The sequence below is a fragment of the Centroberyx gerrardi genome, chromosome 24 (genome assembly GCF_048128805.1).
Source record: "Centroberyx gerrardi isolate f3 chromosome 24, fCenGer3.hap1.cur.20231027, whole genome shotgun sequence".
NCBI lineage: Eukaryota > Metazoa > Chordata > Actinopteri > Beryciformes > Berycidae > Centroberyx > Centroberyx gerrardi.
The window spans coordinates 3,390,935-3,415,271 of record NC_136020.1 but is presented as its reverse complement, the minus strand read 5'-3'; the positions used below and the strand labels follow the sequence as shown (position 1 = coordinate 3,415,271).

At 40.4% G+C, this 24,337-nt stretch overlaps 2 protein-coding genes across 2 annotated transcripts in view; both read right to left on the bottom strand.

Moving 5' to 3' along the window:
- Positions 1 to 108: 108 nt before the first annotated feature.
- On the bottom strand, positions 109 to 5,298 carry mansc1 (MANSC domain containing 1). Its single transcript, XM_078282224.1, has 4 exons — positions 5,052 to 5,298; positions 1,902 to 2,042; positions 896 to 1,314; positions 109 to 744 (listed from the first exon to the last, which is right to left on the bottom strand). Exons 1-4 carry the CDS (start codon positions 5,296 to 5,298, stop codon positions 109 to 111), a joined length of 1,443 nt encoding a protein of 480 aa, XP_078138350.1.
- A 3,615-nt stretch (positions 5,299 to 8,913) lies between these two features.
- The window catches only part of c4h11orf98 (chromosome 4 C11orf98 homolog), a 289,475-nt gene continuing 274,051 nt past the window's right edge, over positions 8,914 to 24,337 (bottom strand). The window contains exons 2-5 of the mRNA XM_071915773.2: positions 15,436 to 15,477; positions 14,059 to 14,183; positions 12,099 to 12,196; positions 8,914 to 10,160 (exon numbers count right to left, since the gene is read on the bottom strand). Of these exons, the coding sequence (XP_071771874.1) occupies positions 10,054 to 10,160; positions 12,099 to 12,196; positions 14,059 to 14,183; positions 15,436 to 15,474 (369 nt within the window). The 5' untranslated portion in view covers positions 15,475 to 15,477 and the 3' untranslated portion in view covers positions 8,914 to 10,053. The remainder of the gene's footprint in view (positions 10,161 to 12,098; positions 12,197 to 14,058; positions 14,184 to 15,435; positions 15,478 to 24,337) is intronic.

Genomic DNA, 24,337 nt, shown 5'->3' with positions numbered 1-24,337 from the left:
AATGTCCTTCTGAGCTTCTGTCTTGAAAAGCAAGACTTTGAGGGTGTGAGTGCGCGCGCGCGCGTGTGTGTGTGTGTGTGTGTTGCATTGCGTGCGCGTCGGTCACGCTCACACCTCATAGTGCAGGTCATTGAGCTCCAGTCTCGTGTAGTGGCGCCTGTCAAAGGACTCCATCGCTTTGCGTCCGCCCACGGCCAGGGCCAGCGTGAGGACGGCCAGCCCCAGCACCATGAACGCCACCAGGCTGCTCTTCAGCACCCCGCGTGCCGCTACCGCCTTGCCCTGCCCCACGCTCTCCACAGACACCGGGTTCTGGAGCGTGTGGTCGGACTGGACGGCTCCTTTGGGCACGATGACCAGTCCTGCTGCCGGAGTTGTCCTTGTGGCGTACGGCTCGGTGGCAATCGCGATGGTTGTGGTTGTAGTAGCAGCAGCGGTGGTGGTAGTAGTAGTAGCAGTAGTACTAGTAGTAGTAGTAGTAGTAGTAGTAGTAGTAGTACTAGGAGGAGGAGAAGGAGGAGGAGGAGGAGTAGTAGTAACAGGGGGAGTAGTAGTAGAAGAAGTAGTAGGTGGACTAGTAGGAATAGCAGTTGTTGTAGCAGGAGGAGGTGTAGCAGGAGGAGGCGTAGTAGTTGTGGTTGTGGAGGTGGTGGTGGGGGGGTCAGTGGCCGGCTGTGGTTTCACAGTAGTTCTGTGTCCAGCCTCTCTGCTGGGTGTCACAGCAGGCGGAGTGGTCGCGGTCGCCTGGACCGACAGGGAGGCCGTAGTGGTGGTGGTGACAGGATGAGGCTTTGCTTTCTTGGACGCTTTATTCTGCTTTTTGGTCGTTTTGTTCGGCTTTCTCGTAGCCGGTGTATTCGTAGTGGCGGGCGGCGCTAGCGCCTCACTGGCTGGCCTGGGGGGAGTGTGGTTTGGAGTAGTAGAAGCTGCTGTTGTTGTTGTTGTTGTAGTAGTAGTAGGTGGCAGGGTTACCACAGGCAATGTGGCTAGGATGATTAAGGGTGGTGGTGGTGTTGTGGTCGATGCGGTGGTGGGCTGGGTTGTGGTGCTCGGTGCCTGCATGGTAGTTGCGGTGGGTGTTGTGGTCGCGGTGGTAGCTGGTGGTGTGGTAGTCGGGGTGGTGGAGGGCTGCGGGGTCGTCGCCGCGGGGGTCGGCTGCGTGGTGGTGGTGGTTGGAGTCGTGGTCAGCTGTGCGGTGGTCGGGGTAGTCGGGGCTGGTGTTGTGGTGGTGGCGGTAGTCGTTTGTTCTGTGGTGGTGGTGGTGGGTCTCAACGTGGTAGGATGAATCAAACCTGTTGAAGGAGAGAGGACAGACTGAAAGGTTCAAATCACAGTGCACAAGACAAATGCTCCACAGAAAAGATACTAAGGATGGGACGATATATCGAAATTCATTATATCGCGATACAAAACTGTAAGGATGGGACGATATATCGAAATTCAATATATCGCGATACAAAACTGTAAGGATGGGACGATATATCGAAATTTAATATATCGCGATACAAAGCTGTGACAATACGTATCGTGGGGCAAAAAAATAAATCGCGATATTAGCTCCATTTTATTCTGCTGTAGTAATCACAAATGAGATGGCTTGCCCATCACACCCATTACCCATTTCACAAGCTCTACATCAAAATGATATATAAATATAAAATGATATTGCACTTTGTAACAAAATTTTTAAATTGTTGTTTACATTTTAGCAAGCCAATGGCATTGCTAGAAAGAGTATTTTCTATCATTGTCATTGAACTTTTATTTATTACATCGTATCGTGGTTGTATCGAATCGTGAACCCCATATCGCGTATCGAATTGCATCATGTCATAAAAATATCGTCCCATCCCTAAAAGATACGAAGAGTAAGTCTTGATGAAAAGTAAAGGTTGATTTACCTTTGAAGATGTCGTATGTGTTGATGCCGTCCTGAGCCTTGGTTAAAGGACAGTCCTGCTCTGTCTCACAGTGGAACAGGTAGCAGTTATCAGTGCTGGCAGGTTTGTTGGAGTTGAACACAGCCATGTTGCACTTGGCTCCTTTAAGGTGAAAGAGACAAGACTGTTAGACATGGTGTCATCAGTAAAGGCAAAGTGAATGTTACTGGTGCATTGATTTTGAATGACTCAATTTTGACTTTTGCATGTTTTAATATTTCATTGGCTGAATTCACTGGCGTAGTTTAGATTAAACTAGCAGTAGGTCTTAGTTTGGAATAGGTACATTGAGTAGTAAAGTATGGATGTATATGTAGACGTAGATATATTTGATATTCTTGGAGTGGAACTGGAGTGAGATAAAACCAACCAATTACAGACTAGCTTGAAAAAAATATACAAAAGCCACTAAAAATCAGACACAAATCAAATGATTCTGTACCAAAACTGGGCTAAAAGGATGAATTTTGAATGCACCTGAGAAAAATATTTATATGAAGTTAATTCTGCAGCATTAATCTTCTCTCTTTGAGGAAGCAAATTAATTGAATCCAGACCAAGATAAATGTAGGGTTTTCTATATTATGTATGTCAGGACTGTTTGCCGTTATTCCAATTTGAAAATGCCATTTTAGTCGGCAACTAGGCACAATCACGTCGCTGCCACTGCCCCTCTTTAATTTATGTTGACTTAATCAAATGATATCCACCTAATTTTATAATGTAACTCAAGTTTCAATTGGCAGGATTTTGAGCACTGAAATACTTCTGCAACGTCTTTATAAATGGAAAAGGATTTCTAAGTAAAGCTGTAACATCACTACTAAACCTCTATAAAAAGCCTGTCACACAACCTTGCTTTGACCCACTTCAGTGTTTTCAAAGTCTACCGTCTAGACTGGATCCAAAAATGTACCTTGAGGCTCGTAGTTGTTGCTCCCAGAGGGATACAGTTAATTGCAATGTAGCTTGGATGTTTGGAGCAAATTTATTATCGTGCCATTGTGAAACTATGTTAACCGTGGAATATGCATATTCATTTCTATGCATCTCTTAGTGAATAGATGACATAATAGCTAGGAACAAGGTCAGAGATGGCACATGACTAAAGAAACCTTTTCAACCTAGCAACTTCCTGAAAATCTACAAACTGCAGCTTTAATAGATTAATATAATTTCAGCACGATTGAATAGCATCCTATTTAATTATACCTCTTTACTTAGTACCTCTCTGCTATAAATGAATATTCTAGAGGCACAGGAATTTGCATTGCGGTCTGGTCGCTGTTGTTTTTAACCTTCTACCCCGTACTACCGGTTGCTTGTAATGCTGGTGATTTAGCAATTTAAGCTTATTCTACTCTACTTATGTAGATTGTCATGGATAAAAGCATCAGCCAAATGCCTGAAATGTGAAAGTAAATGCACATTACGCCCACATTGATTGGAGGGATAGGTGGTTCTTAAAAGCCTACTGAAAGCTATGGAGTTAAAGCAACCCAAAAAAGTAACTGACATTTTTAGGAAATTACAACATTAAAAAGCACCACATCCTGAAACCTTTAAACAGGACGAATAATGTGTTGTTAAGGGAAGACAACAGGTTTTTGGGAGATTGTCCCATTCGTCAATTTCTCTGTGAAGTGATGAGAAAACAGACAGCAAAATAATCCATGTGTCCCTGGCGGATCATTGGCTCTGGTGCTCCATGCTAACACTTTATCATACACTATGTTGAGTGATAGTATAGCCTCCATGCTAACACTTTAGCATACACTATGTTGAGTGATAGTAGGCTCCATGCTAACACTTTATCATACACTATGTTGAGTGATAGTATAGCCTCCATGCTAACACTTTAGCATACACTATGTTGAGTGATAGTATAGCCTCCATGCTAACACTTTAGCATACACTATGTTGAGTGATAGTAGGCTCCATGCTAACACTTTATCATACACTATGTTGAGTGATAGTATAGCCTCCATGCTAACACTTTAGCATACACTATGTTGAGTGATAGTATAGCCTCCATGCTAACACTTTATCATACACTATGTTGAGTGATAGTATAGCCTCCATGCTAACACTTTATCATACACTGTTGAGTGATAGTATAGCCTCCATGCTAACACTTTAGCATACACTATGTTGAGTGATAGTATAGCCTCCATGCTAACACTTTATCATACACTATGTTGAGTGATAGTATAGCCTCCATGCTAACACTTTATCATACACTGTTGAGTGATAGTATAGCCTCCATGCTAACACTTTATCATACACTGTTGAGTGATAGTATAGCCTCCATGCTAACACTTTAGCATACACTATGTTGAGTGATAGTAGGCTCCATGCTAACACTTTATCATACACTATGTTGAGTGATAGTATAGCCTCCATGCTAACACTTTAGCATACACTATGTTGAGTGATAGTAGGCTCCATGCTAACACTTTATCATACACTATGTTGAGTGATAGTTTAGACTCCATGCTAAATCTTTAGCATACACTATGTTGAGTGATAGTAGGCTCCATGCTAACACTTTATCATACACTATATTGAGTGATAGTATAGCCTCCATGCTAACACTTTAGCATACACTATGTTGAGTGATAGTAGGCTCCATGCTAACACTTTAGCATACACTATGTTGAGTGATAGTAGGTTCCATGCTAACACTTTATCATACACTATGTTGAGTGATAGTTTAGACTCCATGCTAAATCTTTAGCATACACTATGGTGTGTGATAGTACTAGCACTAGAAATCACTGTGCAGAAGCTACGTACGCAGTACGTTATTTTCTATCAATTTTCATGTAAATTTAACCAATCTCTTATACAAAACTGCCAGACGTGGCCACATATCATTTCAGATTACTTACCATTTAGCTGTAGTTTCTCATTTTCTCACCTTTGAGATAATGCTAGTGGTCTACTATCACTCAACAAAGTGTATGCTAAAATGTAAACATGGAGGACCAGAGCCAATAATATACTGGGGTCACATGATTTTGATGTCTATGTTCTCGTCACTTAATGGCTAAATTGACAAACAGGCCAAACTCCAAAATACTTGGTGTATTCCTTTTAAGTGTTGCCAACCTGGCTTTACTTCCTCTGAGCAGCAGGCCAGGACACAGTCCCGCTCCGACTGGACTACACGGGCGTCCATGGCGGTCCCAGGTCGGGTTAAGGCCAATCTGACATTGACAATAGCCTTTTGGTGCTGTCTGGAGAAACATGTCTCTGGTTCCACAGCCGAGACAGGAACAGCTGCCATCAGCGTCAGCATGGCGACGATGAGCAGCGTGAGTGTCCTCCAGGATCGACCGGTCACTGAGAGAGTCATGGCTTCAGCAGATCCACAAGGCTCCGTTTCCAAATTGCAAGCCCTCAGAGTCCACAGTAGGAGAGCAGATATCCAGAGAAATGTACTATGGGGTAAAAAAGCAGAGGGTGTACATGCCGTTTATATTCATTCTACACTGCCATACCTCAGAACAAAGGATGTGATGATATATAAGGTAAAGGTGATAATATTAACTTCAACAGAGATGGACAATGGCAAAGGGAGCAGATTGGTTGTAGGTATACAAACATTTCTCGGAGGCAAGACCGCTCTGGAAGCAGAAATAATCTCATTGGTTGAGTTAAACCTCAGTGGGCGGAGCGAAAGATTTCTGATTGATTTCATTGATTATTTCTGCCTCCACAGCAGCTCTGCATCCGAGAAATGTTTGTACAGGCCTAACTAAAACTCCAATCTGCTAAAGAGGACAAATTCAACATGGAGACCAGTAGGGGAAAAAATCAGGCTAATACGTTGTATTTGTAAAATTAGCAATATTTTGTCTCCTGTGTGTTGTGGCCATAAAGTGAAAATCCACCCATGAACAGAATTTCCGTCTGGTTTTGTGAACATGAACATCTTTCCCAAAGACAGAGACGAGAGCAAACACCAAGACACAAATCCTGCAGCTGCTACACTGATAGCAAATGGGAAACTGAATTTCTGAAGAATCCAAGGAGATTTTATAGAGATTTGGTGATATTTACACATTCTTAACTGTAGCTCTACAAAGAAATAAAGCTTCTTTGGAGGTAAAAGCTCAAACAAATATTTGAACCGATGAAGTCGGTGAATTTTGGTGAGGCAACTCAGGGCTTTGGCTCTCGACAGCAACACGGATTAGAGTCTAAAATTGTTCATGTTCACAAGTGTTGATTCATATTGTCTAAGCTAAGTGAATTTTCTGTTTCACCAGCAAACATGCAGTAAACATTGTATTAATAATGAAGACAGAATTGGATTTTGTCAGGGTGCTAATTCAGGAAATTTGACATTATAATATCAAAATACTGAAAATTTTGAGTTGAGGCCCCTTGCTGGCAGTCTCCAAACCAAGCAACATTAAGACAGCCGTTCACATGAAGCTAAGCACTTTGTAAACTTCCAGACACTTCATCTAAGTTACTTCTTCAAAACCTTATCAGCTCAATGACGTCGGTTTCTGTGTGGCACCATAAAAACCTTGTTTTCCGCTGTCCCCGAGCCCCAGATCTGTCTTAGCTTTGCGACTGACAATAGAACAAAAAAAGACCACTAAATTTAAAATCAATTCGGCGGTGTAAAAATAGAAATCTAAAAATGGAACCATTTAATCCACTCCTTCAGAGCGGGGGGGAGTGAGTGAGGTCGATCACGATTCACACAGAAAATCTGGTGTGACGATAAACACCTGGAGCCTGTCTGAATGATGCTGCAAAATGAACATCCAAGATATCTTTAGTTTTCCAATGAAACCCTGTAGATGTGAAATTGTACAGCAGAATGAAAAATAATCCAGTTGTCTTCATCAAATTTGAGTTTGAAAGAAACTCATCCTCTGTGAATAATTAGTTCTACAACTATACCGTGGATGGACACATCAGTTTGCCTTCCCAGCTAAATTTAAACCCCAAAATCACTGGTATTAAGAGTTGAGTACTCACCACCAGCCTGGCAGTGTAAGCAGTCCTCTATCAGATGCTCAGCAGCCCTCTGAGTCCACAGTCCACCAGCTCCACACAGCAGGACTTTACCCCGTCTCCTACATGGGACATGATGGCATTTTCAGTGTTATCTCCTTTACTGCTATAGCTATCTGACCTGCTATCGACATGATTACCATAACCAAGTTTATATTTGCACCTTGCACGTCTGGTGCTGGAGGTTTGTTATAGTGGGACAAAAGACAGAGTGAATCATCTGGAGCTTCCTCTTAAAGCAGGAGCGCTCAAACGTTTTCATGTCATGGACCCCCAAATAGACACATTAGGGCCATGAACCCCCATTTGATCAGATTTTGTCCCAGAGACCTGTGTGTGAGGATTTTAGTTGATTTAGTAATGAATTGTAGAAGTAAGCCTATATTGCTTTCTGGCTCATTAACAGTCAAAAGATCTGAGATGGAGGAAGGAACCAGACTTGGATCAACCTTAAAAGCATCCATACTGCACTTTACAGATAGAGATTCAAATTCATGTAATAGGTTACCAATCAAGGTAACTCTGCTTGATATATTCTATTAAATCATGGGTTCGCAAACATTTTCATGTTATTGTCATGTCCCAAACGGATACACATTAGCCCATAGATTGGCCCCCCATTTGATAAAAAAGGATTTTAGGTGTTGATTTAGGGCTGAATTGTAGAACTGTCTACATTGTACCCCTCAAGGACCCCTGGAACCCCCTCAATGACCCCTGGAACCCCCTCAAGAACCCCAGGAAGCCTCCCAAAGACCCCAGGAACCCCCTCAAAGACCCCTGGAACCCCCTCAGAAAACCCTGCACCCCACTTTGAGAACCAGTGACTTAAGACAGTAGGCCTAGTTTGGAAGTATGCTGGGAATAAGACAAAAAAATAGGATAAAAACAAGCCCAGAAACATTAAGCCTCAGCCTGGTACGTTATTGGTGTTAATAAAAAAAAAAAATTCCAATTTCCAGTACAAATGCCTTAAAAAAAAAAACCCCAGCTTGACTACTCACTGTTGATAGGCTACAGAAATTGCTCAAGGCCAAAATGTAATTTGGTGATAACTTTTGTCTCACCGTGCAGCAATGGATGTATTTATGTATGTCTTAAATAAGATACAGCCTATGTAATCGCTGCCTTTGTGTAGCTTCTTGTAGGCTATTCCCTTTGCCACCTGTCATATAGGCTATCTGAGCGACAGAATGGCCAAAACATACGTCAGATGTAGGCTACTGGATCTAATTGTGCTACTATGTAATCTACCCCGAGACACAAAGCAGCATGCTGTGTTCTCAGTGAAATCTTTCCATTTTTTTCCTCCACACGTACTTGTCCCTTTTCTCGGAGGACACAAATCAACGCGGCGCTGCATCCGTCGGTCAGCACAGGTCGTTGACTGGAAACTGGAAGCCCAGTATCCAAACCAGTTCAGTCCCAGTAACCGAGTTGCTCCGAGGACACATTACCCATCCCAAGACTCCGAGGACATGTTGACAAATTGTTGGTCCAGAATCTCTCCAAAAAAAAAAAAAAAAAAGAACACAGCGGCGTTTCTCCTTTAAAATCTCAATAAACGGCTCTCCGCGGTGGGTTAATCGACCGTGAAATACAGAAATAAAAGCGTCTCTATCGGCGGCATGGTCAAGCTGGTAAATACCGTCAATAGCATACTCCCGTGGCTCCAGGATGGACTACATTACATTATGGCTGGTGCGGAATCTGCGATGCAGGAGGAGATCTTTTCTCCCGAGTCTGACCCATTTTAGTCTTTGTCCTCTGGTAGGGGGAGGGATGCTCTACCCCCATATAGCCTACACTATATTCTGTCGTCAACACATTTCTATTATTACTAACGAAAAATTCTATATCTATACAAATAACCTACTCAAATCTAACCCTCTCAAAAAACAACATAGGCTTTAATATAAAAAGCACATTTAATTGCGCAATTTATAGGCAGATTTATCAATAATTGAAGAGGGTGAACAATACATCTGATATACAAGCACTCCACCAGCTGAAAATTATGCTAAAATAAGGCATATTAAGGGAGACATTTGTGTATTCATGCATCACTTTATATCATACTGTCATTGAGTTTGTTCCTTGAACCAATATACTGTACTACCAATTTAAAATGATAAATCTAAGATAATTTATGCTTTAGGGCTAAACTCACAATTTCTGATTCCACAGAAATCAACCCAAAGCATCACGAGGTCGACGACAAAAGAAAAAAAGCACAGAAACCTAATATTTGAACTTGCAAAAATCACACAGATTTTGCAAAACTCATAAATCCACAGTACACCAACTTGAGAATGCAGTACAGTACATCATCTACCACAATAAGCAGCTGTATAAGCCACACAGACAGGTGGTAATGGGATGTAGGAAATTAAATAACAATACATTTGTGATGCACACAAACAGTGATCAGAAACAGCTTGAAGGTATCTGCAGGTTTCAGAAAGCCAAATGTAACACTCCTTAAGACTAACACTAAGATTGAACATAGCAAATTAAATTTCTGAAACTATATATGGGCAATATAATAAAAGGACAACAGGAAATTAAATGTTAAGGAATATGAAGTACAACTGTGTTACGTAAAGCAGATATGATGCATATTGTAGAACAGCGGACATGACTTCAGACTTAAGGGCCTGCAGATACTCTGAGATAAACAAAGTGGCAAATATGAATATCTAAGGCATATCTGTGGAACGTTTTGGCAGAAAACACTTCATACTGGAGTGAAATCTTCACAAATTATTCCCACCAATAATTTGATATTACATTTCTCAATTATCTTTGTATTCTGCCAGTATCTGTATGTAAATGCACACCCTGCCTGACTGGAACAAGTGGAGGCAGACCCTAACACCGAACATCCCTCTGGGCATAAACAGTGAAAACTACTTTGCTTCCACCTGTGTTTGTTCAGAGAAGCCACTATATCATATTGCCCATTCAGTATTCCATTCAAGGATGAACTAACTCCCATTTGTCCATTCAAGTCAAAAGGCAGGATGTTGCCCTATATGGCTGGGAGCCAAAAGCGGATCGTGTTGTTGCCCTCCTCTCATTCCATATCTGCCATCTCAACGTCCTCCTGGGACGCGCCCGCTTTCTTCTTTTTGGCTGGAGCAGATGCCGGGGCCTTTTTCTTTGGTGCCGCTTTTGGCTCAACTATGGAGCGAGACAAAGACAATCAAAATACATTACAGTTTCATGACACTCAGGAAAAAAACGTGAGACACAGACCGAGGAGGCAGGCGATTGCTCTTGTAGAGGATTTGCAGTTGCGTCACAAAATCTCTTAGCAACCAAAGCTGGCTCCATCATGGAAGTCTAGTGGAGAATTGTCTGTGTACAAATAATGTTTAAATATATAACAACCAGGTTAGAAAAAGAGAGATACCAGGTTGATTTCTAACACAGTGAGCAGAATTTTTTTGTGTTAGATGGTCTGTTAGATGGTACAAAGCTCGTAGGATGGAGTGAGAACCTAACCTTCCCTATGATTGTGCCGTCCACTGCTGGACAATATTTCTATCTTTGGAGAACAAATATCCAGTGTTGGAACTTCAGCATCCAGCAACAATGGAGGCATGGAGACTTTGGCTAGTTCGGCAAGTAGCTGGCTGGCCATTGCCTGACCGACTATGGGACACCTGATTAACTATGCATACTGTCGACCAATCGGAGCATTCATTAAAACCTGGGTGTAGGTGACATCATTTACACCAGGTAAATGACCAAATAGATTGGAATTCTAAACCTGTTTGATTCTGTTGACAACCAGAGGGAGGGCGTAAGTCAAATTTCCACAATACTGACAGTTTGGTTTGGTTTTAGTAATTTGGGTAACTTTACATTAACGGGGCCTTTGTTCAATTATACCATGAAATTGAGAAATGGAATTCTCATTGCACTGGGCCTCTAAGTAAAAGTGAATAGGTAGATTTGTTTCCAAATGTAGGTTACTGTGACACAGTAAACTGTCTTGTCTTTAGCTCTAGTATCTACTCCAAAACAGTAGTAGCTTGAGAAGAGTCAGCTCAGTTAACATGAACAAACACCTGGCTTTTGGCTTTGTTATTTACCTAACTAGCCAGCAGGCTAATTTAGCAAAGCAACCGCTGTAAATGCTGACATGCAACTACTAGCCACTAACACTAGCACGTAGCTTTGAGTGTTGTAAGGTTTGAACCATTTGTTTGACTGAAACATGGCTACTGGTGCCTTATGTTAGTGGTATGTTTACTGGTATGTTGATTTCTTTGCAGGTATACATGTTTGCTTGTTAGCTCTTGTTTGTAGCATGCTAGCTGACATTGTTTGCTAATAGCATGGTTGGTATGGCTGTTCATTAGCAGTATGTTTGCTGGGATATTGATTGTTATGTTGGTTGGTCTTGTGCTTGTAGCATACTATCTGACAAAGTGGTTGGTAGTAGCTTGGTTGCTCTGGTTTGTTAGTAGCATGGTTGTTGGTATATTGATTCTTTAGAATATTGATATGTTGGCTTGTTAGCTTTTGGTTGTCTGTAACATGCTAGCTGACATATTGTTTGTGTGGTTGCTCTGGCTGTTTGTTAGTAGGAGAATCAGCCATCCATTTAGCCTATAATTGTTGATACTATTCAATTTCTTGAACTGCTGAGCGGGCCATACTGGGATGCCAGAAATTACTGTGGAGCCTTGTGGAGGTGTTGTGGACCTAATTCAACCAAAAACCTGTAATGGGAGATAGCCACTTGATAATCCCAGTGACATACCTGCACTCACACTCAACGCCGGAACATTTAGATTGGGTGGCTGGTGAATGGTGCTGCTTTTCTGACAGTCCTGTAGATGTATGATGGCATAGCATGATGTCCTCTATATTCACCATTTGTAGGTTAGTACATAATTCTTTAGACATCTAAATTGGGCATCGGTATGAATGCAGCGAGTACAGTTCAGGAAGAGGTAACTTTTGATTTGCTGTGATCAGTGAAGCTGAGGATCTGAGAGGGATTGAACACATTCGTGCTCCATTCTGGTTAGCATGAATGACATCTGTAACACTGTCATAAATATTGTTTAACAGTAATGCTGAACACACAACCAGATCTAGCGTTACCTTCCATGTCGGCCTTTTCCTGCTGCATATGATGCAGCTGTTTGAGAAGCTTGCGTTTCTTCTTTCCAGATAGAGTGATGTTTGCTCTTGCGCTGGAGCTGAGGGGGAAATAAAGCACAACGTACAGTGTGGGACAAAGACAACACATTGCTTGATGTTTTTTTCTTGTTTGCCGTGGTGTTGTAGCAGGATAACATTTTTAGATATTAAACTTAGTATTAGTATAGAAGTCAAAATTCTGGTATTGTGACAACACTAAATTTGCAATTCAGTCTTGCTAGCTCACGTTAATGTTTGGTAGTTTTAGTCTGTTTTATAGGTTTAAGACAAAATATTATATCTTTTGCACTAGGGCTGCAGCTATCGATTATTTTAGTAATCGAGTATTCTACCGATTATTCCATCGATTAATCGAGTAATCGGATAAGAAATACTTTTACTTTATTAAAGAGCAATAGTAAATATACAAAAGAGAAAAGCTGTCCGCATGAAGCTGTCCATACGACACTGTGATTTACTGAAAACGAGGTGAAATAATAATTATTATTGATATTTATTACTAGGCCTAAATATCATACAAGTTCATAAGACTGGCTAATGTACATTTATTTACTATGTTGAAGGGTTGCCCTACACCTGCTGACCCTACTCACTGCAATCAAACTAAACTGAATATACCTGCTGTATTGGACTGGTGCATTTTAGGCTCCAATTGCTACTTACACCACCTGATATTTTGCTTTCTGGGGTATTTTATGCATCACTGTGAGGGGAGTAGGTGTGTGTGTGTGTGTGTGTGTGTGTGTGTATGTGTGTGTGACTATCATAATAATAACATGAATGAAGCTCAGGCTTTCACAAATTGACTGCAGCATTTTATTTTCTGTGGTTATTTTCTTGAGCAAAACTTAGCTAACTTAGGGACATCATAACTAGCCACCATATTGATTTACGTTCTTAACTAGCCATTACATATAGCCATAATTAACGCGCATTCTTTACTAGCCTTCATCTCATCCCGTTTTAATATTAACTGCTGACTCCGCCCACCCGGCCAGTTTCGGCGTACGCCGGTAGCAATTACAAGTGGACCCTATCCTACAGTCCCTGCTCTCAGCGGAGGGAGGGAGCTACGCTGTGATCGTCAGACCTCTCTGGATTAGACAAGCAAGTAGAGAAAACCGGCATCAGCCGAACCAATTTATTGCCAAATGCTTTGGGATTCAACACATTAACATTGCTTCCCATGGTCAGAAAAAGTCGGCTGATTTGTCGCGAGTCGCTTTTGAGAAATAAAGTTGCCAGGGGGGTCTGAAAAGTTGCTAAGTCTAGCGACAAAGTCGCCAAATTGGCAACACTGGATCCGAAACTTTGGACACTTTCTGCCGTTTTCTCTGGCCTGTCTCTTCTCTTCGCCCCTCGCTATTTTCTCTCTCTTTCTCCAGCGCGTTGTGCAACAGTAATAATCATCCGTGCGAAACACTGAGCGTGTATATAGTTATATGGATTAAACGAAGCTTCGATGCAAAGAATTTGCATCGATGATTTTTAGTAATCGAGTTACTTGAGTTTCTCGAGGAATCGTTTCAGCCCTATTTTGCACTTAATATAGCATAAGGAATTGCAGCAAGGGTTTATGTTTTTTTCCTCATAGCCTATATCAGTGGTCTCCAACCATATGCCATTGAGAGCCATATGTATGCAGGTTTTCACAACAACCAAACACTGATTAATTTCAGTGACTAGTTCCTCCTCTCTGGTTGAAGGCGTGTAATCTAGTTTGGTTGGAATGAAAACATGCATACACATGGCTCTCCATGGCACATGGTTGGATGCTGATTGGAGCATCTATTACCTTAAAAAAAAAAAAATACAGTCCCAACATCTGGAAACATTCACAGAATAGTGTGTTCATTCAGGACATTACAGCATTTAGTGACTGTTGGTGCGGATTACTGACTTTCTCTTCTTCAGGTGATGGATGGTGATGAGGCCCTGGTCGACCACTGCTCCAACAACCTGATGCTTCTTCCTCTTCTCTCTGCTGAGAACTCGGCGCCGCTTGAAAAGTTTCTTACCCAACTCCTGCAAGACAACACATGAACAACTACATTGGTAAGGCAGACGAAATATATCAGTAACCTAAGTGATTAATAACTTATTTATCAACAAGAACCTGTTAACTTAACAATTAACTACAACAAATTAGACTTTGGCCATCTGACCAGCAGAGGGCGCACTGATAACACAACTTGGAAAGGGGCTAAAAAGAAGAAATAGCACTTGACTTAAAAACAGCAATTGTTGCTGATTTGGTGACTTAATTGTCCTCTCAAGCGTGACATAATTTTTCAGCCCAAATAAGGAATTCTGAATAGTTTTGCTTTCGGGGGTTCCTCTTTTATGCATCTCTTTTATTTGTTGAGGTGGATTGTAATTCGTTTTGAAGCTGCAATGACAAACAAAACACTTAGCTTAGCATTCCAGCATTTTGTGGCTTTGCGAAGCAAGGATAACGCAACATCCGCCCCATGGTTGCTAGCAAAATATTTTTTAATGGCCATGGTCATTTCTACTGACATTATTTCACCCATTTTAAACAACACAAGGGTTGGCAAACAGGATCCAAATATAGGATCCATAGGAGTGCATGCGGATGGAATCTGAAAGCTCTGAAATGATGACACAGTACCAACACACTGCAACATGTACAACAAGACAATGATGCTCTTTAAATTTTATGCCTATTTGGGAAATTGCCACTTCATAAATCTGGGTTGATGGGCTCCAAACTGGTTATTTTGGATAAACCTTTCAATTTTTTATCTAAAGAGAAAACTAACATCACCACTACACACCTCCCTTACATTAGAAAATATAATAAATCCCACGGATAAATAGTAATGGTCAGAATGAATGCTTTAAAATAATGTTTCAGTAGGTATTCTTCTCCTTTTTTGACGTTTTTTTCACTAAATGAATTTCCCTGTACTAATGCTCTCTAGTACACGATAGAACATGCGTGGTATGTAAAATGTAGGCTATGTTTGTAATGACATGTTCTAATTATTCTAATAAAAAGAACCATGTCATGTTGACAAGAGGTAGATAGCGTGGAAAGGGGGGAAAATAAACTTGAAACCGTGGAAAAGTGGAAGAAAGCCAACAACTTTACGTATGTCTACTGTTAGCTAACCATGCTAGCTTGTTTGCTAACTGACAAGCTAAACAATCGTAACTTGAAGCAAAACAAATCTGTGGCGGGACATTAAGTTGAAGAATTTTCACTTCCTGTACTTTATGTTTTATAAAGCTTATTTAAAATCGACTCTCTTACTGTTTTGGGTCTGTTGATCTTCCCTCCTGGAGGAGACATGCTGTTTTCTCTCACATGGACAGAAGGTAGCTATGCGTCTTCTTCTACTCGGTGTTTTCAGGAGGTTGTCATCCAGCGGTAGATGCATTACCACCACCTACTGGTCACTGGACGCTACAACTTCTAAATTCCAAATCCCATACATCAGACAAAAATACCCTACTAGATAAACCACTATAAATTCTCTAAAATTAAGCTCTTTTCATATTTCATTGCATTTCTCAGAATCCAGCTTGTGGCTTTTAAGAGATTTATGTATTGGTGGCGGTATACTATTGTCAAAAATGGAAGGGTTATCTAGATTTGTATATACATTTCTTACATTAGATGTACCAACTTCTGTAATCAAACAGGTTGATGCCAGTTTATTCAACTTTATCTGGAGCTATGTTGTGATAAGAAAGAGGGAGGTAATAATGCTATATCTTAATTCTTCAAATAAAACCTTTAAAGTTAAATGGATTCAGAATTACCTCCAAAATAAAAGTAGCATCTGGAATATAATTCCAAATTTATTTTTTCAAGAAGTTGGAGGTTTAGAATTCCTGTTGAAATGCCCTTTTGATGAAAAACCCCAGTTAAATTCTCTAATTTTCACAGACAAATGCTTCAAATTTGGAATCTCATGTGCAAGCACAATTTCTCTCCACATCTATATACAATCTGGAACAATAAGAATATAATACATAAGAGGAAGTACATTTTCTCCCCAATACTGTTTAGTCATGATGTTATCTTTATTAAACAATTCATTAATGGTATGGGTGAAGTATACAACTTTGAAGACTTTATATGCAAGTACAATGTCTGCAATACACTGGCTGAATACCAAACCATAACTGAAGCCATCCCTCTTGGTATGATCCAACTTGTTAGATGGAGACACCCCTTCACTTTCTCTTGGACTTTATTGCTACAATTAAATTAGAGGGAATGGATATTCTAAGCTCTAAATGCAATAACAAACACTTACGAAAACTTACTCTGGATACATGTATTCCTATTTCTAAAATATACTGAAATGCGGCTTTGGGACAGATACTTTGGGATAAGGTCTTCACTGTACCAAATAAATATTGTATACTAAACAAAGTGAAATTAGTGTCTTATAAACTTATTCACAGAATGTATCCTGTAAAAACAAACATTGTAAAAAGATTCAAAGTTGCCTCTGATGACAAATGTGTATTTTGTAATTCTTGCCCTGAAACAATTGGACATTTATTTTGGAAATGTTATTATGTTGAGAACTTTGGAGTGGGCTGCAGGACTTCTTATGGACAAAACCAACTCTGAATGTCAATCTCACAAAAAAGGACATCCTATTTAGGACAACATTGACACTGAAATCTGTTTTATAATCAATCTCCTTATTTATTGGGAAGATACCTGATTCATAAAACAAAATGGTCAGCAAGCAAACCTTCATTGTATGTCTATTTCTTAAAAAAAAAAAAAAAAAAAATGCACAATGTAAAATGCAGTGTAGAGGCCGTTCGAGGCTGACAGTCTTTGCGATAGTCTTTTGTTTGTTTACAGTAATTATACTCACTGGCGCCTATACCATTAGGCAAGTTAGGCAGATGCCCCTCCACTTGGAAATTAGGGGTGAAAAGTGGAGGTGCACAAAGACAATTTTACCCATCCACTTTTCACCCCTTTTAAAAGTCAAAATTTCATCTTAAATGTCTCAATCTAATATTGAATTAAAAACAAAGTAAAATATCTGTCTCTGTCTGCATTTGGATTGCTACACCCCCTTTCCAACCCAAGCGGTATATTCCAACCTGCGCTATAAATAATCTGAACTACGTACCACTGACGATTGGACGATGCGATCGTGAATGGAGTGACAGCAACATAATTGTGTGAACGATTGTTTGAAATTGTTTGAAAGTTAAAAAAAACAACAACAAAAAACAGCACAGGTATGTTTCTCTGAAGACCTTAACTGTGTAACCACCAGAGGTGAAAGGCAAAAAGTTATGTGAACTAACGTTTGGCTAGCTAGCTAACAACTGTTGTTTTTTTGAGGGTTGGCTAACGTCCCATTTGGTGTTCTGTGTGCCAAAGGTCTCACTCTTTCTCTCTGAAACTGTTTAACATTTTGCAAGCTTTCTAGCAAAGCTAAAGTGAGATTTTTTCAACAGATTATTGAAGATGAAACTGTTAGCAGTGTCAGCACAGCAGAGCAACAGCAACAGGTAGGATGCCAAAGCAAAAGGATAATGTTAGAGGAAAAAAAAGAACTATGATATTCAAAATGAATTCATGTTTATATAAATGATAATTATTGTTTTTCATGTAACTGTCTTATTTGTCATTTTGTGCAATAGAGCCTATGAATTCTGTTATTTTCCAAAAAAGAAATGAAGCCTTTGCAGCAGGGTCCAAAATTAACTTTTTGGTTTACCTGCCAAGGTGACTAGCCAAAAATAATAAATTGCTTTTTACTATGCAATTTGCTATTATTACTATTTAGCATGTCATCTTGGTCTCATATGCGATTCTCAATCAATATTATAGTAGTGTGCAGTAATAATAGTAGTAACATTAGCTGTATGCAGAAATATTGTTTCAACACTAAAGTGTAACACATTTGAATTAATAAATTCAGTGGTATTCGCCTTTAAGTGCAAGAAGGATCATTTATTAAGGAGTTTGAGAATATAACAATTATAGAGGAATTAACAATAACAAGTAAAAATAAGTAAAGGCCCATTCACATCTAGAACGATAAAGATAACATAACTATAAAAAGATTTAAATCGTTATAAGTAAAGTAGAATGTAGAATGTAGAATGTCTGTGTTCACACTACAACTGTAACTATAAAAACATCCAAAACGACAACTATAACTATATTCTTGGTTCCATCTCAGAGCGATTTTTCTGGCGGTAGAGACAACGATAAAACATTTTCAACCAATCAAACTAAAGTTCTACAAAGAAGGAGTGGGAGAATTCTGTAGTTCGCTGCAGTGACGGAGCTGCTGCTGAGGAACTGGTTACAGAAGTCCAGAGGAACCCGGCGCTGTTTGACAAAGACTATCGCCTCTAAAAATGTTGAAAAGAAACGTGACATACCGGTCGGGATCGGAACAGCTCTTGGGATTAGCGGTAAGGCTGTTTACTGACCTGGAAGCTAGTTAAATCGCTACCTTTTGCTAGCATGATGCTAAGAAAATAGCATAATCTCTTGGCCAACCTGACCGCAAATGCGCTATTATCCTATGTTTTCAATATGAACGGGAGGGAACAACAGCCCTCCAGTATCCTGTTGAAACCAGTTTAGCCACGGTGACGTTCAGGTGTTTCTCTCAACATGGGCTACAGGAGACTTTACTCTTTGATCCACAGTAGATGTGGTGTGCAGAGTCTCCTACTGGTAAAGAAATGAATAGCTTCACTTGGTGACCATTAGTACCATTAGCTCTCATATAAACAAAGCACAATAATGTTATTAAAGCGCCATACAAGAGCATTATTATCTGCCATCTCCTCTCTCTTATGCGGCAATGCATGAACCCAAATCCTTCGGCTATGTCGTTATTTACTTTAGCGAGCGAGTAAAATAAAAGCACGTCGGTAAAGTAATCATGCTCTATTTTTTCTCAGAATATTCGGCGGCGATATCGTTGTAGTGTGAATGGCCTGAAGTTCGCCTGTTTTCTTTCTCTTTCCTGGGGGCTCCACTCCCGCAATAAATCTCCACATGGTTGGGTTTGTTTCAACTGCCCGGATGACAACAAGGCCCTCACGTACTGCAACAAAAAAATTGCGGGGTTTGATGACTGACGCAATTACGTACTACGCACGACACACGTAGCACGGCAGATCTAGCAGATTGAAGTGACAGCAAACCAGCAGCTTTCTCCAGCGCGTGTAGGAAATTCATTTTTTTCTACCGGCCAGAGTGGCGGGTGGCCTCCATAATTTACTCGCCAAAGACTAAATTTACCCGCATTTGGCGACTGGCGAGTGTTAATTTTGGACCCTGCTTTGCAGACACCTCTCATGTGTAATAGCATCTCTTTAATTGTATTGGCTTCTTTAATGCAGCATCGAGAAACAAGCATCACAGTTACAAACCAAATGTATAAAAATATATATGTAAAATTGCAGGAAATGGTGTATTTTAGATTAAATAACAATTCTGGGGGAGGTCCACCAGACCCCCCTCCCTATTCAGATATTGCCTCCCCACATTTCACAAAGCCCATGATTATACTAATCTCAAAATTAATGTGGTAATGATTTATAAATGTTTAGTCTATAAATGTTAGTTAAAATGACACACATAGCATCTTTAGGTAGAAAAGAAAGATGTGTAGTGTGAAATAAGTGCAATCAATAAATATACAATATATAACAAATGACACAAGGGAACCCATGCACAATGGTGAGTTTCACATTCTCTTATATTTGTCTAAAGACACACTTTATCATCACATTCAATATTGAAGACTTGGATTCCTCCTTAATTTAACTTTGCCTTTAAAGAGCTGGGCAGAATTTTGTTGATACTTAAAAAGAAAAGAAAAGAAAAGAATCACTTAAAATGACCATGGTATCATTCTTTGGCTCAAATGGCTGAAAATCACATTTACTAATCTTTAAAAAAAAAATCTTTCTTACCACTGCCACAAGTCTGCTTGTGTTTATTTAAATTCAAGACTTCCCCATCACAAACCATAGATGCTTGTTGAAAACCAATCTTCTCACACCGCCTCATTTTGCTCAACCACTACACACTAAAAATATAAGGTACCTGTAAGGGTTCATAGTTAGGGATTATGTTTTTTTGGGGGGAAATTAATTTGTGTGGAGAAACCTGTTTGGACACCTGTCTGTTCCTGAAGATAAACATTTCCACCATTCTTTTGTCTGAATGATTAATTGTCAGAAAGATGAGGAGGTGATAAGTAATCTTTATAAAAAGTTGTAGGAAAATGTTCTGTTTCATCATGTTTATCAGAAACATGGAGTTAAATCACATTGACATACTATGGGCATAGTTATAAACTAGATACAACTCTGTTTTCCCTCAGTTCATCAGCAAGATTTAAACAAAAGATGCAAATTTATATGAGAAAAGTATGCATGTATGAGAGAGAGTGAGGAGAATTATTAGTATCAATCTTAAATACATAAGACATTGTTAAACTGAAGCCTGATCTGGAGGGCAAACATGAATCAAAATATGAAACACGGCTAATTTGTTGCTGAAATGCCTTTAAAGGCATTAAAAGGTGATTCAAACTAGGGGAAGGGCTTAACTTTTCCCACGGCGCAACCAAAGGGCAACACGAGGCAAATTCAGCTCAGGCAGGCAGTCAGTCAGTTATCTGATGCTTCATGAGATGATGCGCTTCGTGAGATGGCCTCTAGAGGGCGTCTTTGACTAAGAGATGGCCTCTCGCCTATGGGCTAAATGCCACATTGAGTCCCATACACGGATAAATGCCACATTGAGTTCCAGTGAGCCCCATTCTCCGCCATTATTTTTCAGACATCCACGTCTTCTGCTGCCCTGCAAACCTTAACGGTACCGATAACACGCTAGCTGAGCATTGCTCCCACACACTGAGCCACGCTGTCCGCCGTTAATTTACAGACATCCACGTCTTCTGCTGCCCTACAAACTTTAATGGTAGGTAACATTATTACCTGTGTTATTTAAGTTGCATTAATGGAATTAGATAATTTAACCGACAACCGTGTTGCATTAACAGATAAAAAAAGATAAGGTTGGTGTTTTTCAGTTACCTGGTAGCTAGCTAACGTTAGCTATCGTTAGCTAACTATTACCCAGCTAGCTTATTAAGTTTCCATTCACCAATGTAATGTAGCTAGCTGCTGCTATCTGCTGATGGGGCAAAAAACTAGCAATCTGCTAGAAAAACCAACATAGACCAACATAGCTGGTTACCAGCATGACCAGCATAATGCATGCTGGTTACACCATGCCGCAAGACCAGCATGTTGTGTTTTGACACTGGGATGCTGGTGACTAGCATACCAGCATTCCATGCCAGCCACCAGCATCCCTATCCCTAGTAGGCTAAAGGAAATGTGAGATGAGATGTGTGCGTAAAAGCGCATTCCGAGAATTCCATGCAGTAAATTCACGATGATTGACCAATCCTGTCATGTTTTTGAAATACCTTATATTTTGTTACTGTTGATTACATTTTTTTTATTTTTTTATTTAATGGCTCAGTTCTTTTTGCCGTTTTGCTATTTGCTATGCTATGCCTCCATTTTCCCTGTATATGTTGTATTTTAGAAATAAATACACAGACACTGATTTGGTTGTGTTGTTTTTATTCCAAAGAAGTTTTGAAGTATGGCATTTTCAGGTTTGGCTGGCGAAGCCTGTAGTCCAGACAATAGCTGTGAGTGATCCCATCTCTCCATGGTCACCTTCTGAACATTTATTTATTTTCTGTATTCCTTTTTGGTTTCAATTATGAATTGTCATCATGGACTGATAGCAGTCCTAAACACCCTATGCTATTTTTCTGTCCATTTTAACACCAATTGGCTGAATTACTATAAAACAATCGCTTGATCTGTGTAGGTGGGTTTAAAATTGAAGAAATTATGTATTAATTCCTATGGCTTTAGATAAAAGCAAACCGTGCATATTATAGCTTACAGTCCTGAAGAACACTCATTAACTAGTAGTTGGTGCCCAACCAACATCAACAACCCCCCAATCAAAGCAGTCTAGAATCAGGCCTACTCCATGGTGCTGAAAGGGCGTAGAGCGCGGACTGGTAGTGTAGCAGCTACTTCTCAGTCCCAAACGTAAGGATCTCGTTCCCACTCGTTACTAAGTCATGGGCATGCATTTTTTTATTAACATGTCACATGCTGTTAATAATAATAATACTAATAACATGTTTCTGGAGCCTGTCACCAGACAGGTAGAATTGAACACGCGCTGTGGGTCTGTACAGGATCTGTGCTTGTTTAAAGAAGAAAATCCACACCTATGATGTCACCTGTAAGGCATCCCACAAGGAAGGGCTGAAGGTGCTTTGCATTGATGGCCTTTTTTTATTTAGAGTGTGCCTTTACCATAGGCTGCTGTATCACCCAGTGCAATGATGTAGTGGTAAATAAAAAGGAGGGTAAACTGTGACCTCCAGTGGTACTTCTTAAGGCAACAAGCACCAATGTAAACACAAGTCAGTTACATTTTCAGAGAAGCATCAATTTATGTTTTTAGATGCTACTTACTACAGTTTGATGCTGATACTTTTGTATTGAAGCTGCCGATAGCCAATAATTTATGCAGATATTACATATCTTTAAATTTGACCATTTTCATACCAAAAAATACAAGGATTCAGTGTTTCCCCCAGAATTGTACTCTTGTTAGGGTGGAAAAGCCTTGAAACAGCATTTAGACCATCATGGGACACTAAAACTCTCCACTGAAACCCAGACTAATTCAATTCTTTTAGGCTTAGCAGCTCTTCAAGGTATTAAAAGACAATATTGGCCCCATATATTGGTCTAACCTTATTACTTTCTATGATGCACACTATGAATTTATAGGTCATGAAGATATATGCCAGGCTAAAAAGGTGGTAAACCCTATTCTGCAAATAAAACGGCAGGTGAAATTGAGTTTTGGTGGCTTTCCCCTCCACCCTCCCTGACCCAGTTACAGCCTTACTGGGCATTTTAAAGAGTCCAGGAGCTGAGAGAGGAAGGTAAAGCACCAGAGAAGCTTCAGGATAGCCTTTGAACCAGTAAATCCAGGGGTAATTTTGCTAGTTTGGGAGTGGCCGCTGATCTAAATGGTGCAGATGTTTCCCACGCTTGTGGCCGATCGATTTCCCTGCTGCTTAATTGTCCGGGCCGCTCTCATACAGTTTCACTTCTCCTTGTTCCCGAGACCCAGAGGGAATATTGATGGCTTTTGACTCATGCCTCTCCATCCTCCTGAAGGGAAACCAACACCAGGAACGCCAGCTCCGCTATTGACCAGATTATGTTATAGGCCCAATAGTCTGTCTGCAACATCTGGCCCTCGACTTCAGCTGTTAAAACGCCGCAGCGGTCGCTGTAGGCCTTCGTCACTGCCATGCCTTCATCAGATTCACTGACCGCAGGAGTTAAGATTTACCCATAACAATAAAAGGACCTGACACAGTAATTGGCTTCTCTTTCCTCCCTCCAGATAAATGTCAGCTGGAACTGAACTCGTTCCCATGAATGAACCAACGGACTCCGCTGAGCGATCCAGAAATCCTCAAAAGAATATATGACAGCGTTAATGATCTTTGACACAACATGAATGGAGGTTGACTCGTCCCCTGGATTCCTGTTCAAATTTGTTAAGCATGTACGTTCTTCGCGACACTACAGTAGCCTGTGATCATTTTTAGTCATCATTTATCCTTCTTTATTTAGAGGGAGGAGGGTCAACATTTCATTTGAATTCCAGCCAGGTTGGAATGGAAACTGGGCCAAACTTTATTTTGTAAGCTCCCTTTCCCATCCAAACAACTAGGGTTTCTACGAGTTCTCGAGGCTTACAGACTTGCTGCCTTTTCTCACATTCTGACTTTGGCACGCTTTGCCACCAGTTGTCTCTCTTGAGGTCAATCTTGTGTAATAGAATGCTAATCCTACCAAGGTAAACACCCTACACAATCACTGTGCCAAGGTTCATGACAAAATAAGGTGAAGCAGCATAGTCCGGCGGGTTGATCCTGTCCACTCGTGCAGCCTTTGGCCCGGACTCACTTCCAGACGACTTTTGGGCTCTGCTGAGGGCTCTGGGTATTTATAACCGCTTTGTTTTTGTTGGTTGGATGTCGAGGCCGTCTTGGAGTTGTCGCTCC

Bases quoted from the DNA above. Each gene is read 5' to 3' on its own strand.
- mansc1 (XM_078282224.1), bottom strand. From the start codon at position 5,298: ATGACTCTCTCAGTGACCGGTCGATCCTGGAGGACACTCACGCTGCTC. The intron at 1,315-1,901 runs GTAAATCAACCT...TGAACCTTTCAG, and splicing joins CACATACGACATCTTCAAAG to TCTGTCCTCTCTCCTTCAAC. The intron at 745-895 runs GCCAGCCAGTGA...CTGTCGGTCCAG, and splicing joins CCAAACCACACTCCCCCCAG to GCGACCGCGACCACTCCGCC.